General features: G+C 39.5%; 1 protein-coding gene across 2 annotated transcripts in view; it reads right to left on the bottom strand.

Moving 5' to 3' along the window:
* tmc3 (transmembrane channel like 3) overlaps nucleotides 1-19,333 on the bottom strand; it is a 178,823-nt gene that overhangs the window by 119,122 nt on the left and 40,368 nt on the right. For both annotated transcript variants that reach the window (XM_078162494.1, XM_078162484.1), the window contains exons 4-5: nucleotides 1,458-1,539; nucleotides 19-125 (exon numbers count right to left, since the gene is read on the bottom strand). In XM_078162494.1, the coding sequence (XP_078018620.1) occupies nucleotides 19-125; nucleotides 1,458-1,539 (189 nt within the window). The remainder of the gene's footprint in view (nucleotides 1-18; nucleotides 126-1,457; nucleotides 1,540-19,333) is intronic.

Consider the following 19,333-nt stretch of genomic DNA (forward strand, 5'->3'; position numbering starts at 1 on the left):
TGTCAGAGACCTGCTGACCTCAGGCAGAACGATGAAGGCTCCAGTCATGACGGTGAGGACGATGTTGATCCCAAACAACCAGCGGAGAAAGATAAAGTATGAAGCCACGCCCGATCCAAAGTGACCTCAGCAAGAAAGAGGAAACAATTTAGACTGCTTCACATGTTGCATACACTTAAAGGACAACTTCGGTATTTTTCAACCTGGGCTCTATTTCCCCATGTGTATGTGTGCATATGATTCATGGGTACCACTTGTTCTAAAATTGGTTCAGTACTGAGGCGCGCAACGAGCTACAACGGTAATGGGGGCAAATGTGTCCTGTATAAAAGTGCTTTTTTTCGCCACTGACCGGTTCAGATCGCCAGTGCTATCTCTGTAAATAGCATACTAACTTAGCCTTTCTCTTACTTCTGATGTCACAAGCTTTGCTCCACTGTGTCTGTAGCTCTCTCTACTCGTGGGACAGCCGTTTTCTTGAGGAAGAGGTGTTTCGGGATTGGATGTCTTCTCTTCTTCGGCTGGCAGTAGTCATCTTGGGAGAAGTGAGCACTGCAGACCCAATGGTCTGCAAGGCGCAGTGTCTGGAGAGGAGTGTTAGCATCCATTTGTAGCACAACTAGCCACAACTTCAGTATCTCGCCGTCCGACAAAGGCAGCCTAAGAAAGCTGTACGGGGTGTTGCGCGACATCCTGTTCTTGTGTTCGGGAAAAAGGCCCGTTTATTTGAGCACTCCAAAAACTCCGGTAACACTCCAGGGGGTAGCACATAAAAGACGCCGTTCTCTGACTTTTCTAGCATAACACACACTTCACACACACATATTCATTTACTGTACCAAGCGGGGCAGCCCTCCCCCTCTCTGCTCCAACACTGACTGACAGCTGACTCCACTCATTCACACTCACCACTGCCCCAGGGCCACTACAATATGCTATCTACAGAGATAGCACTGGCGATCTGAACCGGTCAGTGGCGAAAAAAAGCACTTTTATACGGGACGCATTTGCCCCCATTACCATTTTAGCTCGTTTCGCGGCTCAACACTGAACCAATTTTAGAACGAGTGGTACCCATGAATCATAAGCACACATACACATGGGGAAATAGAGCCCAGGTTGAAAAATACTGAAGTTGTCCTTTAACACACAAACAGTGATGTCATGGTACAAAACCAATAGTATCATATCAGTTGTACTTTCAAAAAAGCACTTATTCATCTTTCTTTGCCCTGTCTATTCTTATATGACTTACACCATATAGTACGACCATACTGATGGATAGCTGTTCTGAACAAACCGAATTTGGGTTTAGATCCAGTTCTAAAATGGTGTGTCAACTGCCACTAAATCCATGGATATGACAGTACCTTACGGATATTGACGTAAAGAAATTATAGCATTTTGGACATTATACAGTAACAGAATTACTTCTATAACGCAAACATATGACTCACTTTCAATTTTTTTGATCCTCACTTCCCAGGGAATGAACAGAACCACAATGTTGTAAAGCACACGGGACAACTTCTTCAGCAGCTGCAGGAGGAGAAACCAGACTTTAAAGAGCACTGAAAAACATGTGTAACCTTTGACTGAAAGACACCCCACAGTGGGCGGTAACCATAATGTGTTGACTGTGAATATATCTGACTGTCTAGCACTCATTCAAGATAAACTCCACCTCTGAGAATTTGTCTAATATCTACAGAAATCTGTGATGTCACATCCATTCAGAACTCAATCATGTTCCAAACACAAAAAACATATTGTAATGTTGAATTTATATTCAAAATAAACATGAGAAACCACATGTGAAAATGACAATATTTTCTCTTAAGAGGCCTTTTTAAAAAAACAACAATTCTTTATTTTTTCAAAAAAGGCTGACTCATATCATTAAATAAAGTCATGCTTTAAAACACACTGCATTCGCATTTTGTATTGTATATGTCATCATTATGAAGTGTATCCTGAATGTCTATCAACAGAAAGCAGTATGTTCAAAACCTCCTGGGTTGAATTTTCTGTGTGCATGACAATCATTAATCAAGATATGGTCAGCTGGACCAATAAGTCTGACTTTCAATTAACTGGGAACCAAACTGTAGAATTAATAACTCATCATCAGACTGCTCACTAAATGTCAATTTATTCTAATGGGGCCTGAGCATCCTGAACATTTTAATTAAACTGAGCTATAACAACAGGCTATAAATTCACTCATGCTGCTGTGCTACAGCTGCATAGCTTTCTCTCTGTCTGTCTTCCTCTCTGTGGTGGATGAAATACAAAGAGACTGATGAAAGTAGATAAGGTTAGCATGTGCATATTCTGCCCATCGGAGGAGAAAAGCTTTGTTAAAATCAGAAGTCAGCTGTTTGCACAAAGGAGATCCAAAGTGTTTTATTACTCTGGCTCTGACCATCAAGTTACTGCAGTGCAGTGTAATAACACAAAGAAGCTCCTCTCAGCTTACAGTCAGGCAGAATAAATGGAGCTGTGGCTGTACAGTGTTGAGCACTTATTTCACTGAAGCTGCGCAAAGTGACAAACTGGAGGAAAGCCATATCTGAGCAAACCTTGCAGCACCTTGTCTGACTATGATTGCATTTTGCATGTGTTGTGGACTACATCTAAGTTCTCATTATTAAAGCAGTATGCAGGATCCACACTAAAAGTGTACATACGGACAAAAGCCGAAATTTTCATGCACCAAAAAATATTCAGATTTACGAATACTAATAAAAAAAACCAAACAAACAAAAAAAACATTATTGTCCATGATGTGGAAATCTTCCTTTGGTTTCACCATAACATATGCCAAAGACACACATAAAAATGTGCATTCACCATAGCACATCCCATAAACAACATACATAACACAACATATAGGCTACATAAAAGTGGAAATACAAAATGCTCTTGGCTATACACAGTCATAAAAAATACAACTCACAACCTATCAGTCAGCAATATAAACAATATTCAAGTATCCATGAAAAGGAGATATTGTGCAAAGAGCCCTAGCAAAGTATCAGGAGCATCATCCTGTGTCATAGTTATTCATATAGATCCTACTTTAATTTATGACCTCATGACAGCACTTGGCACAAAGGACTTTTTGTAGATATTTCTACTAGCCATCAGTAATCCATAATACCTCCCTGAGGGTTCAAATCCACTGTGCAGCATTGAGAAGGGTCATTATTAATAATTATGTTTGATTTTGGCCCCGATCACACAGAAAGCATTTTACAGGTTGCAAAACACAAGGTGCACTGCCTTTTGTTTTTGATTAAATGCCACTAGTGAAAAAAAAAGCTTGCTGCACCTTTTATTGTTGCCAGGCAACCACCCTCTCACCTCCTAACCTTCCTGTGTATTAATCTACTTGTTGTTTATCTTATTTATTTGATAGTAATCAGTATCTAGTTCTGAAAATGTTCAGGCAGAGTCCTTGCTCTAGCACTGGTTGAGGATGAGAGGCTGTCGGTTAATAGTTTGTTGGGCAAAGGAAAACAGCGATCTGTGTGGCTGCACGAGACTCTAAAAAAGAGGGTGGATCACAGTAAGTACCACCAAATGGTCCAGGAGCTTCGCCTGGATCACGGCTGTTTCCAGGCATATTTTAGGATGACTCCGGGGCAGTTTGACAACCTGCTATTTATCGTCGGTCCGTATTGCTCTGGGTATCCAGCAACCGCTACCACCAGTTTCTCCTCCATTGTTTACTGACTGTAAACTTATTGTTGTGACTACCACAGAAGGCCCGCCACCTCTTAAATCATCTGATTGACAATGGAAAAAAAGATGATGAAAAAGGAGATGACGTGGGGCGTTTTTCCACTTTAAGTTGAAGTTTTTTCAACGTGAGGAGTTCAGAGTGCTTCAGAGGCAAAAATTGCCAAGCATCGAGAGCGCAGAAATGCGTCACACATTGCAACACAAAAACCTCAGGCAAAAAAGCTTCATTCTCATTAAAAACAATTACAAAAAGGCGCCTCCAGCTGCTGTCAAAACTGTCTTTGTGATCACGACCTTACTCCTCACAAGTTCTTCACACATACCACTGCAACCCAGTCTCTCTCCGAAGTTGTCAAATACTGGTGCTTGGTCAGTGACTTCCGGCATCAGACAGACAAAAAAAAAAAAAAAAAGCGTCCTTTCACGTAGGCATGATATGAGGCCATTCACCATAATTCAGTAATAGCACCTGGCAGCGTCAGGGGGAAAGCAGCTGTGCAACAATGTAGGTTAAGGGGCAAACGTTTGAGTAGGGTGGATGGGAGGGGTGGTGGATGAGTCCAACAACCACCGACTTTCATCTGGGATGTTGGTGTTCACTTCCCCTAAGTTTGTGAAGCCAAACCCTGTTCTTTTTCCCTAAACCCAACCACATGCATTTATTGGCTAGACGCAGTTTATTTTGAAAGAAACTGTGAACTCTAAACTGTACATTTCCTGTTAAAAAGGGAAGTGTATTTTGAAAACAGACGATGCATGTACAGGCTGAAGTTGACACAGTGTCCCAGGACATCAACACACCCAGGCTACCTTAAAGTCCATGACTAAATGATGTATGTGACGACGTTGAAGTGAGAACTTGTTTGCCACTGAGCTGCCTTTGTGGCTTCCCTATGATTTTGGAAGTCATGTTGACCATTCTCTGCAGCTTGTTTCTCCTCTTAATATTCACACCAGAAAGAAAGACACCAGATTTAGGCTTGCCATACACCCTAGAGAACGTCTGTCCTTGACCCTGCACTATCTGGCTACAGGTGGGTTATTTAAATTGCGTGGAAGTAAAAATAAATGAATTAGATCTGCCTCCAGAGCCTGGGTCCGAACACAATGCGCACTACATGCTCCTGTGGACGCCGCTATTGTTGTTGTGGCTTGCCAGCTTGTCCTCCTTACATTTATTCCGTCCTCCTGCGTGCTGACATGGGACGTATCCCGCCTCTCATTGGCTGATGCTCTTTGTCAGTTGTGTCACACCGCTCCAGTTTTCTAGCATGCCAGATATCCAGTCCCAGTCTCAGACGAGGGGGCGACTGGCTCAGAGGGTTGTTCACGCATGAGGGCAGTCTATCTGCCGACTCACCTCCGACCCAAGGTGGCTCTTTCAACGGTAATAGGAGTAATAAAAAATAAAAATAATGGCCATTTTACATGAACTACATGTGAGATTCTTTACTAACACAACAATGGCGTAAACAAACGGCATTAAAAATGATGATGGAAATTGTTTTTATGATCAAGACTGAGGTTGGAAAAAAGGAAAAAGAAAAAAGAAATGATATATTCATATTATATTTATATTCATATGTGATACACAAATATGTGCATAAAGTAACACAAAGGGATTCACTTTAAAATCTGACAATGCACAAAAAAAAAAAAAAATGCACCTGGATCAAAGTTGTTGTTAATTACTGACATATACCAGACTGTGATAAACCCTCCAAAAAAAAAATCCACTTTGCGTTTAGTATTTTATTTCTAATTCACTTATTGTGTTTTTTTCTTACAAAAATGACACTGGCATTTTGAAAAAACTGGCATTTAATGGGTTAAAATCCTGACAATGATATTGGAATTGGTTTTTATGATCAAGATTAAAGTTGGAAAAAAGAAAGAAAAAAAAATTGGAACAATATATTCTAATAATATTTATATTTGTATTCATATGCGATACACAAAAATGTGTATAATGGTATCACAAAGGGATTAATTCGAAAATCTGACACTGCACAAAAAAATAAAAATGCATCTGGATCAAAGTTGTTGTTAATTATTGACATATACCAGACTGTGAAAAACCCTCCCAAAAAAATCCACTTTGCATTTAGAATTTTATTTCTAATTCACTCATTGTTTTTTTTTTTTCTTATAAAAATGATACTGGCATTTTGAAAAAAAATGGCATTTAATGGATTAAATCCTGAAAATGATGATGGGATTAGTTTTTATGATCAAGATTAAAGTTGGAGAAAAGAAAAAAAAATGGAACAATATATTCTAATAATATTTATATTTGCATTCATATGTGATACACAAAAATGTGTATAATGATATGGAATTGTGCTATTATTTGCAGATGCAGTAAGTGTTAATTGGTCCTGGATAGTATTATTGTGACATATTGATAATGAATACAGTACATCTGATGCTCGTTTTGTGCGGTTTCATCACTACTACACATGCAACATGGAGGACGACGTACTGATGTACTGTGGTAGGCGTGTTGTGTCATTTCGGATACTTCAATGATAGCGTCTTTGTACTGCTCTAGCAAGCTCTTACCAGCTCATTATGTGATATTCCTCATTTCAGCTGCTAAATATCTACTAGACATTAAAACCCACACTAGTTCCATTTAAGAACTCAGCTCTCTCTCCCTTTCAAAGACTTTCTTGCTAATCCCAGCTGTTGTTTACATGCTATTAGCCTTTTTAGCTACATTAGCTTAGCACTTAGTGATGGCTTCTCTTTCTCGTGCTCTCTTTTGCCCGGTGTGTTTAGTTATTCCTCTGCCTCACTTAGCGTCAGTGATACATGTAATAAATGTAGTTTATTTGCTGCATTGGAGGCGAGGCTCCACACCATGGAAAATGACTCGGTAGCTGCGGTAGTAAGCCAGCCCCCTGTAGCTGGTGCAGAGCCACATAGCATAGCCTCTGCTAGCTGACCTCCGGCAACCTCTGTGCAACCAGGAGGCTGGGTGACAATCCGAGAGAAGCGTAATACTGAGCCAAAGCCTGCGATTCACCACCAGCCTCTTCACATTTCTAACCGTTTTCTACACTCAGTGACCCACCCGATGAGGAGAAAACTCTGGTCATTGGCAGCTCTATTCTGAGAAACTTCAAGTTAGCAGCACCGGTGAACATAGTCAAATGTATCCCTGGGGCCAGGTGACAATGAGTCAAATTTAAAAAATGCTGGCTATGACTAAACGTAGATTTGATAAGATTGTTATTCACGTCGGCGGTAAAAACATGTCATCATTCAATCACTGGCCGTCCAGGTGGTGTCCAGCAAACGATGTGGACTTCGTAGATAATTGGCAAACTTTCTGGGGAAAACCTGGTCTGATTAGGAGAGACGGCATTCATTCCACTTTGGATGGAGTTCATGATTCAAAACCCTGAAAACCCAGAGTTGAGACCAGGAATCACAGTCGCAGTCTTGAATGCTCCTCTAAACTTCTAGTGCAGTTACCCAACCATAGTGCAATACAAACGATGTCTGTCCCCTGACCTCCTAAATTATTTAAATCTTAGATTAAAGAAAGAGGAGTTGTACATACAAACCCAATAAAAATTAAAAATCCTTTGTGACAAAAAGACTAAACAGGAGCAATATCAGGTCTCTATCATCTAAAGTAGTTTTAGTGAACAAATTAATATCAGATAATCATATTGATTTACTCTGTCTCACTGAAACCTGGCTGTGTCACAATGAATATGTTAGTCTAAATGAATCCACTCCTCCAAATCATAATAATACCCACATTCTGCAAGGTAGCGGCCAAGGAGGGGGAGTTGCAGCCATTTTTGACTTTATTAATCAGCCCTAAACCAGAACTAAATTATAATTCCTTTGAAAGCCTTGTCCTTAGTCTTGTACATCCGACCTGGAAAACCTCACAGCCACTTCTATTTGTTATAGTGTACTGTGCTCCTGTTTTTATCCAGTTTAGTTTTTAAATCATATAAAGTTATCATTGTGGGTTATTTTAATGTTCATATTGATAATGAAATGTATGCATTCATTCATTCATTCATTCATTCATTATATTTTATTTCCATGTCATGCCATGTATTTGGCCCATCCCACATGGGATTACAGGACACATTATTTACAAAATATACATCTTCCGGTCTTACATATACAAAACGTGGAAAAAGAAAAAAAAAAAAACACAAACAATATAAATAAATATAAAAGAACTGTTATATATCTATGAATTATAAAGAGCTTTCTTCCTCCTCTCCCAAGCTTTCTCCAGATACCTGGCTAATTTATGTTTCATGTGTAAACAGCCAACTCAGTCTTTGTGCGTCATCCATATTTACAAAATCAACATCCATTCTTGTCTTACTAAACAAAACTTCATGCAGTTCACAATATAAAGGACAATAGAAAACAAAATGAAACTCATTTTCTATACAATTTAAAGAACATATTGGACAAATCCGTCTTTCTTCTTCTAAATTAACATACCATCCAGTTTCCACAGCCAGAGGTAAAATGCCAAATCTCAGCTGAGCACATAAAGATCTCTGCTTTTCTGACAAATTATATACAACATAATTCTCTGTACCACATTCAGTTTTTATCCTTGTAAAAGTACGCAGTTTTGGTTTAGTCCATATATCCTCTGCCCGTTGTACTTTTTCCTCAGTGAACACAGATTCTCTAAACAAATTAATATTAAGTTTTTCATTATTAAAAAAGGCATTACCAAACCCAGAACTACAAAATAATGTACGTACATCTTTGGACCAGGAACCATTCATTTGTTTATCCCAATTGAATATTTGCCTTGTCAGCCTACTTTCTTCCATATTAAGTAACCGATTCCATAACTGAACAATACATATCTTACAACGAACCTCACGATTCCCATCCCATGTCCCCCACTATAGCCAACTTTGGTATATATTTGTGCACACCCAGGAAATATCTTATAGCACTGTTTTGTACTGATTCACACATAGAAATACTTCTAAGGCCCCTAACCCCAGCAGTATAGTCGAGCACTGGACATACACAAGCTTGAAACAGCTTGGAATATGTTTGGAAACTCATATCTTTCAAATTTTTACTCTTACCAATAATTCCTCCCAGAGCTCGACCTGCTGATTCGGACAGAACTTTAACACCTTTCATAAAATTCATATGTTCATCAATACAAAGACCAAGGTATTTATATGAGTCTGCATAATTCAGTTTATATGATCCAACTTTAAACTGGTAAACACTACGAATAAATGAAGGTTTTCTAAAATGAATTATTTCAGTTTTCTTTTGGTTGATGAGCAGTCTCCATTTTTTACATCACTCATTAGTGTAGGAGAGCATCTGCTGCAATTTGTCTTCAGATGGTGATAGTAAAACTATATCGTCCGCATACAAAAGAATGCTTATCATTTCCCCTCCACACATTACGCCACAATTTAAAGCTTTAATTTCATTAGCCAAGTCATTTATATAAATTGCAAACAGTGTGGGGGACAGAGCATCGCCCTGTTTCACCCCTGATAAGGTTGGGACCCAGTTTGTGTGATACTCATTCAATCTTACACATGCTATGGGCTCACTGTAAAGAGCTTTTAAAGCCCTGTAGAATTTTCCATTCACCCCATACTCAATAAGTTTATAAGCTAAAAGGTCCCTATTGATCATATCAAAGGCCTTCTGAAAATCAATAAAGCAGGCGTATGTTGACTTATTTTCACTAATTATATTCCTTATAATTGTAGACAGTACAAAGATATGATCAAGACATGACCTTGTCTTACGAAACCCATTTTGCTCTTCAACAAGGAGGCGTTCTTTCTCTAAATACAGTGTGAGCCTTAGAATACAACTTGCAAACTGTGCTCATTAAGCTGATCCCTCTGTAATTTAATGGCACCCTCGGATCCTCATGTTGGGATTTTGGTATTGGGTTTATAATAGATTTAAGCCACATAGATGGTATTTTGTCAAATTCAAAACATATTCTAAATAATTTGCATAAAATATGAAATAATTTAGGTGATTTTAATATCTCAATTGGTATATTTTCAGCTCCAGTTGCTTTCCCCAGTTTGGCAACTCATTATTCCAATATGGTTTCCTGCTACGTAACGTTCTTTTAGAACAATGGTTGTCTCCAGCTTTATTATCAACCTCTATTTCTTTATTGATCAGTTTACAAAAACTACCATACCAATTATCTAGACTGTGTTGTTCTCTAAAACAAAATTGTAAATCATTCTTCAATTTCAAAAGAGTTAATTGTTGTAAACCAGAAGACAAAAAGTTGGTTGATAAAACCCTGCTGACTTTCTTTTTTGTAGAGGAACGTAGGTGACTCTCTTGAAGAACTGTATGTTCATAAGCCTCAGTCTCAGAATTTTAACAACAATACAGAATGATCTGGGACTGTACATCTTTCTCCAATTAAATCCATGCAATTTGCAAGTTTAAAACCTGTTGAGCCTCTAGACCTCTAGAGCTGCTAATAAAGGCCTGGTGTGTATCAATACACTGATCAGAAGAATATAGTGATGTTGCCCATCAAATTTAACAGCAGAACCTCAGCTACAAGGCTGTAAAAAACTTTTTACATGCCCCAAACTCAGTTTTAACATCAACTAAATAAACAACAACAACTAACTCCAACAAAAAAAGGTTCCGGGGGAACAAAAACAATGACCACTCACAGCAGCTGACATCTCCCCACAGCGCGTTCTGCTGACTCTGATTGGCTTACAGTGCTGTCAATCTCGTTTTGGTGGGTATAGCGTCATTCTATTGGCTCTAATGAATCAAACGAGGTGTCAATCACTCAAATCGGCCAAGCCGTTGCGGAGATACGGGCCTCCAAATCTCAGAATAGAAACAGGTTCAAATGTAGTAGGTGCATATTGGTCAGTTTGGAGTGGGAAATAGAGTTAAAAAACAAAACAGACAGTTCTGTGTGTATACCCTAAATATCAGTAGGGACTTACAGAAACAAAAATTAAATATACAGGATTGTACATGACAAAAATCACATGCAAACATGATGCAATTTTGGAGAGCTTGCCTGAACTTTTTGTACTAAAACCTCTCTAATATTGTTCTGCTTCACTTTATCAGAATCAACCTTTGCAGATTTAATGTTCACATATTGTACTATGATGTGATAGAGATTTAGAGCTGCTGCTGCATCATTCCAAAGGGATACTCATCCTAAAAATGCTTTTTTTTTTTTTAGGCGAACCTCAAAATATTTCATTTGTGCTGTGTGCCATCTTCATTTACTCTTCACATATAACACATATACTGATATTTACACATCTTAACAAATCTGTGTTTAAAGTGTTCCCTTTACCATGACACCAAAAGTATTCAAATAGACCTTGTGGTTGCAGAGATATATTCATTTCATCATGGATATGTAATTTTCGAGCAGAGGCCTATAAAATAGGGTCAGGTACCAACAGGTTTTAATTAGTTGATTTGGAGCTAATACTTCAAATGAGTCACAAATTTGTAAGCAATCATATGGTACAAATATATAGTCAACTACAGCTTTACCCTTAACAGATACAGATGTATAATTATCATTCAGGGGGCATATCCTTCCATTAACAATGCATAATTTTGATTCTTTTAAAAATTCAATCATTGATTCCCCATGCCTATTTACAAAATCATCCAAAGAGGATCTAGGGGGCATGTCATCCACTTCCTTTACATAATCATCAAATGCACCAATCCTACTGTTGAAATCTCCACAGCCAAAAATTGCCTCAACTTCCTAACACAAATAAATTTGACTCAAAAGATGATTAAACAAAAGCGAGGCGTCCCTTCCCCATACTGAAGTTTCAGGTGACAAATAACAGGTGAAAACTACAAACGTACATCCTGATTTCAAATGTAGGAATTTCAAAACTGTTTGTCTATGACATCTATTCTATAAAGTTCCAACAGATCATTCTTAACAAAAAAACCAATGCCCCCTGAACCCTTGGGAGCATTAACATGTTTCACTTTATTATAACCAAACCACTTATAATCGTCCAGGTCAATTACTTTATCATCATACAGATGCCTCTCATTCAACGAAATTATGTCCGGTTTCAAAGTATGCAAAATAACAGATCTTAACTTACAGTTTCCTACAGTCCATCCATTCACATTCCAGTGTGCTAGAGTGACAGAGTGATCATGATGGGCCAAAGAAACACTTCATCTTCTGTGATCTGAAACACGGCGTGGGTGATCTTCATCTCGTTTCACAATGTGTCCATTCCCCGTCACCACAAAGTCTTTCCCCGCCGGGATCTCCTTTAATATGGTGCGAAAATTCAAATCCAATAGTCTCTCCACATGTAATTTTGCCGAGCAAATAAACACCTTGTTGTATCGCTCATCATCTCTTAGTTTCTGCTTCCTTCTCAATATCGCAATTTTATCCTGGACTGAGGCCAGCTGGATCTTAACTGGGCCGGGTCCGCGACCTCTTGGCTTCAGCCTCTCCACTGCAACCAGGCTGGGCACAGCGTCGCACCTCAGCCCTTCAATAGCAGTTTGGACACCGACCTCTCCACCTGTTCACCTTCCTCAAAAGGCAAGCCAAAAATCATTATGCCGGTTTCTGGTTTGAAGTCTGCCGTAGCAGTCTTCTTAATATTTCGTTCCACCTGGTCAATACGGGCCATCAATATTCCGATTTCAATATCCAGACTGTTCTGCATCACCTTGGTACTTTTCTCAATTTCCATTTTAAGAGCATCTTGGTTTTCTTTTGTTAATTTTAACATCTTTTCACGGAAATTGTCAATTTTACTATTAAAGTTCTTGTCCAAGGATGCGTGTAAACTTCTTATCTTTTCGTCAAGCATCCTCTCCAGGCTGTCATTCAATCCAGCGATGCACTCGTTTAGTTTTCTTAATTCTTGAGTGATCGCCTGATTCTCATTTGGCTCCACATTTTTGTCGGCATTGCTCCGCAGAGTCTTCCCACTACTCTATCATTGTTGCGTTTTAGTTGCAACTTCTTCGACAGATGAGTCGTGCTAAATAAACAGTCCTTCTGAGAACTAATAAATGTCGATGTAAGTTCTCTATCAGGTGTTTTTTATCAAAAAAAAAGAAAAATTCTAGACACACAGCTCCACATGTAACACGTGTCTTGAACTGGAACCGGAAACATGATCAATGTTGCATTTATCTCATTATTGGACTCCACTGGCTGCAGTCAGAGTCTACATAAACCCACTCACTGTTTTAACCACACCCTCGATCTTGCTCTGACATATAGAATTGAGACTGAAAACATAATAATCTTTCCACAGAATCCCTCTTCAGACCATTACTTAGTAACTTTTGATTTCTTACTACTTGATTGCACGCCACTCTGCAAAAGTTACTATACTAGGTTTTTATGTTGCACGGCGGAAGTATAGGTTTTATTTTTTGTGCGTTCATATTGTGTTGTATTTATTGTGCATGACTTTACTTTAGTGTTGTGTTTTTATTTGCATGTTTTATTGTGTTTGATGGGTTTTATTGCCTGATTTTAATGTCTTTTATTGTTTGGTTTTAGGTTGAAATGGTTTGAGTTTTAATTGTATTATTTTACTTCCTGCCGGGGCATTTGTCATTAAAGCCCTTTTTAAATAGGAATTGTGCAAATTTGCAGAAAAGCCCAATCAGTCTTCTTTCAGTATTGGCAGTATAAAAACAAAATCGGGGAGTGCAGCAAAATGCCGCCTGCCTACTTTTGCTCATACAGAATGTGCCTTTTTCAGGGCAATGGGGGGCGGTAGCAAGTAACAAAATGTGGTGCTCAGCATGTCAGCGTCATCAACAGCTCCTCCCACAAGTCATCAACAGCCCCTCCCATGGTGGAAGGGCGCCTCGTTCTTTTTAAACCAAAAAGGTTATGCCAATATAACAAGGCGGAAAATTGGGCACCTCGGATCAACTCGCCAATCTGTGTCTCTAAATGCTCGCAGCTTGTCAGCAAAACAGCCCAACATTCGCCACATTCTGGCAGTGTAAAAGGGGCTTATGTCTATAACCTGCATCTGTGAAGCGCTTTTACCTTCTGATAGACTGACCAATGGCGCTGGAGAACGGAGTGGCCAGCGACCAATCGGCTAGCAGGAGGAGGGACTTAGGACTCCACACAGGAAACATGAGAGCAGCAGAGAGACCAGAGAGGAGCAGTGGACAGGTGAGGAGCACAAGGACAGCAGACGAGCCAACAAGCAGCGCCAAGAGTACTACTGTCCAGACGCCAGCAGAGTACGGGGAGCCGAAAGCAGAGTCAAGAAAGCCCAGAGCGTTATGATGTGACAGTGTGGCAGTGGCAGAGTGAGGAACTCTGCCTCACCGCGAGTCCATTCTCTTACAGAGGAGGCCAGAAGAGACAGAAAAGCTGTGTGGCAACGGACATATGTAGAAGAAAATAAAAAAAACCCAGGTTTCTTTTTAGCATTGTAGCCAGGCTGACAGAGAGTCACAGCTCTATTGAGCCTTGTATTCCTTTAGTCCTCAGCAGTAATGGTTTTATGAGCTTTTTTAATGACAAAATTCTAACTATTAGAGACCTCTTGTCCTCACACAGTACAAATCTGCCTTCAATCACAGGGAACTTAAACACAGCTGTAAGACCTGATATATATTTAGATTGCTTCTCCCCGATTACCCTTCAACAACTGACTTCAGTGATTTCTTCATCTAAATCATCAATATGTATCTTAGACCCCATCCCAACTAGGCTACTTAACAAAGTCTTACCTTTAGTTAACACTTCTGTAACAGACATGATCAAATTATCTTTATTAACAGGCTATGTACCACAGTCATTTAAGGTAACTGTAATTAAACCTCTTCTAAAAAAGCCCACCCTGGATCCAGAGGTGTTAGCCAACTATAGGCCTACATCTAATCTTCCCTTTCTTTCAAAGATCCTTGAGAAAGTAGTCGCATACCAGCTGTGTGACTTTCTCCATGATCATTTATTTGAGGAATTTCAGTCAGGATTTAGAGTGCATCATAGCACAGAGACAGCACTAGTAAAATTACAAAGGATCTTCTGATTGCTTCTGACAAAGGACTCGTCTCTGTACTTGTTTTAGTAGATCTTAGTGCCACATTTGACACAACTGACGATCAAATTCTGCTACAGAGACTGCAACATTTAATTGGCCTAAAAGGTTTTGCACTAAGCTGGTTTAAATCCTATTTATCCTATCAATTTCAGTTTGTTCACATTCATTGAAGGAACTGTAGGGGTGATGTGGTTTGGGGAGAGTGAGTGTTCGGTGAACAAAGTCTCGGTCAGAAGACGTCAATGGCAAGGAGTGGAGTGATGGAATTAGGCAAGGGAGAAGGCAGGTTTCGATGCATCACCAGTAGCTTTTATTTATCTTTGATTTGATCTTTATCTGTCTTTGTCACGGCTTATTTTCGTGTGCTGCATCAGAAAAGAGATAAACAAAGAGACAATATAATTACAATCAAACAACAGAGTGGTCAATCAAACAATAAACAACAAATAAGTATGTGTGAATAAACAATCCACAACTAAACAGTAAAATGGTCAAGCAACAAACAATCTTACATGGCTCCTGGCACATGTCTGGGATTAGGGTAGCAGAGCACATGTCAGCAAAGCCACCACGAAAGGCATACAAATGAAACAATCAAAATGATGAATTGACCACTCACGTTAACTTGAAGACGCACACAAATCAGGATACATGGATATACTGGAATGCTGGCAGGGAGTGCAAAGGATGAACTGAGGGGTGAACAAACAATTTATAGTCTCCGCCCCTTACCCGGCATGTAAGGTGGGCGTGGTCAGGTGGCAGGTATCTGTTGGGTTCACTTTGGCAGATTCACCATATTTATTTGTATTTATTTGGAAAGAAACTGAACTGAGAAAGCACCTGGTCCAGGGAGTCTTTTCATTCATGATGAATCATCTTTACATACTAAAGTTTGTTTCGGAGTTCCACAAGGTCCTGTGCTCAGACCAATTCTATTCAGTTTATATATATGCTTCCCTTAGGTATCATCATTAGAAATCACTCTGTAAACTTCCATTGTTATGCATATGATACGCAATTATATCTATGGATACAGCCAGAAGAAACGGATCAATTAGACTTCAAACATGCCGTAAAGGCATAAAAATCTGGATGAGGTCCAATTTCCTTATGTTAAATTCAGACAAAACTGAAGTTATTGTTCTTGGCCCCAAACACCTCAGAACCTCTCTAGCTGAAGATAGTTTCTCTGGATGACGTTGCTCTGGCCTCTAGCACTACCGTAAGACACCTCGGAGTAATATTTGATCAAGATTTGTCTTTTAACATATAAAACAAACTTCACAGACTGCTTTCTTTCATCTGCGCAATATTGCAAAAATTAGGCCTATCCTGTCCCAAAAAGATGCAGAAAAATTGGTCCATGCATGTGTTACCTCTAGACTGGATTACTGTAATTGCCTATTATCAGGTAGCTCTAATAAGTCTTTAAAAACTCTCCAGCTGATCCAGAACGCAGCGGCACATGTACTGACAGGAACTAAGAAAAGGGATCATATTTCTCCTGTTTTAGCTTCTCTGCACTGGCTCCCTGTAAAATCCAGAATTGAATTCAAAATCCTTCTCCTAACTTACAAAGCTTTAAATGGTCAGGCTCCGTCATATCTTAGAGAGCTCATAGTGCCCTATTATCCCAGCAGAACACTGCGATCTGAGAATGCAGGGTTACTCGTGGTTCCTAAAGTCTCCAAAAGTAGAAAAGAAGCCAGAGCCTTCAGCTATCAGGCTCCCCTTCTGTGGAATCTTCTTCCTGTTTTGGTCTGGGAGGCAGACACAATCTCCACATTTAAGACTAGACTTAACACTTTCCTTTGTGATAAAGCCTATAGTCAGGGCTGGCTCAGGCTTGTTTTGGGCTGGCTCAGGCTTGTTTTGTACCAGCCCAGCAAGCAATAGTCGTGATTTAAATGTATTGGCTATATTTAGCTCCGATTTAGTCTAGCTACAAGTAACCCAAATCTAGCCAATTTAATTTTGAAATTGATTAAATGTAATTTTCACCATTGCAGATGGCGTGCGGTATGATATTCAATCACGTATGGAGAGTCAACAGTAATTAAAATATGTTTATCTCCATTTTTTGGACATGGTCTCTACATAGCCATGTAATTGATGACGTCTACACTTTGGCTATGGTTAGACGCCAAATTTTCACTGACAGCCCAAATTCAGCCGTGATTTAGCCTAGACGTCAGGTCTTCATGTAGACGGCTATTAGACGTTTTTTAAACCAAAAAATGCTTGCTGGGAACCTATTCTGTCAGTCTCTCTCTCTCTCTCTTCTATTGCTAACATTCACGTCCTATAGCTGCAAATCGCTAACTCAGCTTTTCTGCATTTCACTAACTCGGCTTCTTTTCCAGAGCCTTTGTGCTCCACTGTCTCACATGTTACCTTGTATCGCAGCTATGCCTGGTTCATGTGTCATGGTTACACTTCTGCTGTGGTCCTGCCTGATGCCTCCTACTACTGCTGTTACTATTTGTCATACTTCTACTGTTATTATACACATATGATCATTATTGTCACATACATATACTATCATATATTCATTTATACTTATTACATATGCTACCACCATTACTGCAAATTTATTAGGTTGATCTGTTCTGTACGACATCTATTGCACGTCTGTCCGTCCTGGAAGAGGGATCCCTCCTCAGTTGCGCTTCCTGAGGTTTCTACCATTTATTTTCCCCATTAAAGGGTTTTTTTGGGGGGAGTTTTTCCTTATCTGCTGTGAGGTTTCAAAGGACAAATGACAAATGACAGAGGGATGTCGTATGCTGTAAAGCCCTCTGAGGCAAATTCTGATTTGTGATATTGGACTTTATAAATAAAACTGAATTGAAAATTGAAATTGAATTGAACTGTAGCCATTATCTTACTTTCAATCAATCAATCAATCAATCAATCAATCAATTTTATTTATAAAGCCCAATATTACAAATCACAATTTGCCTCACAGGGCTTTACAGCATACGACATTCCTCTGTCCTTAGGACCCCCACAGCGAATAAGGAAAAACTCCCCCCAAAAAAAACCTTTAACGGGGGAAAAAAACAGTAGAAACCTCAGGAAGAGCAACCGAGGAGGGATAAAGAGTCTCTCAGATGTTAGGGGCCAAGAACAATAACTTCAGTTTTGTCTGAATTTAACATAAGGAAATTGGTGCTCATTCAGGTATTTATGTCTTTTAGACAATTATGAAGTTTAGTTAAAGGGGCTGTATGTAAGAATGTGGCCAAAACTGTTACTACACTCAAATTCAAAATACTGCGGCGAGTTGTGTCCGCCCCCCCTCCCCTACAGATTCGAGGTTGCGGCACGCTGGAGACTGATTTGTTTGCCCACGGGCGGCTGCTGTGGCAGGGCCGCGTCGCCGCATCCTTAATCTTCGGTTTTCCAGCGGACCATTCAAGCAAGTCTGGCTTCTCTGCTGCTAATGCTGCTGCCCGGATACAGCAGAGGAGGAGCTGGCTGCTAATGCTATGTACCAAGACACTGCTAATGCCGCTTGCCGTGCTGCTCGTTTGTTTCTCAAAAAAATCAGTCGGGTCAATGCACTACCTGCACATGGGCTACAATGTATGATTGAAAATAAATAACAGTTGAAAGTATTCGAAATGCCCATCCCCATCTAGCTATGATGCTAGTTAGCCAACTTTGGCTAAAGCTTACCTGTCGAGGAGAAGAGTAGCCACTTTTTTGGGAATCATAACAATGTCGTTTGGGTTCAGTCGCACGGAACTCCAAAACAAACTTTAGATTGTGTGTAGATTTGCGCATAAAAGCCTACGCTACTAAAAACCTATTCTGGATTCAGGAACGCCACGGGAAACTCAGATTTGATCGTAAACACGTGTGTATGATCATGAATGCCAATCCATCGCTCCCGGTAATCAGCAATTAGCATAAACCCCCGCCCATGATTAGCCAATGACCACCATATAAGGAGGTGTAGGTGCATCCAGTCGACCTGTCAGTCATGGCGCAAAGAAAGAAAGAGAGAGAAAGAAAAAATAATTTTTCCGAAGCGGAGATCGAAATAATTTTGGGTGAAGTGGACTTAAGAAAAAACATTTTATTTTCTTCAGTTAGTAGCGGTGTGACAGGGACAGGCAAAGCGAAGGCCTGGAGGGAGGTAACAGATGCTGTTAATGTTGTCTCTGTGGTACAAAGAACCATTGTTTGATATGAAACTGGAGGCAAAGAAACGCATAAGCACACACAAAAAAATACAGCGGTCACCAAACAAACAGAAGATTCATTTGTGGGAATGGGAAACCAGAGATGTTTTGTGCGTAATGGATAAACTCTAAATCAGTGATGGCTGTCGAAATGTAGAGCTATTTAACATTTATTTTAACAAATGATACGGATAACATATAGCCTACAGCAGTTTTGTATGCATCGTCTTCAAATGATTTGAATCTTAATAGCCTAAAGCTCTGTTTTATACAACGTAAATTAAACATTTTTCAAATCAGATTTATTCA

The sequence above is a fragment of the Epinephelus lanceolatus genome, chromosome 2 (assembly GCF_041903045.1).
Source record: "Epinephelus lanceolatus isolate andai-2023 chromosome 2, ASM4190304v1, whole genome shotgun sequence".
NCBI lineage: Eukaryota > Metazoa > Chordata > Actinopteri > Perciformes > Serranidae > Epinephelus > Epinephelus lanceolatus.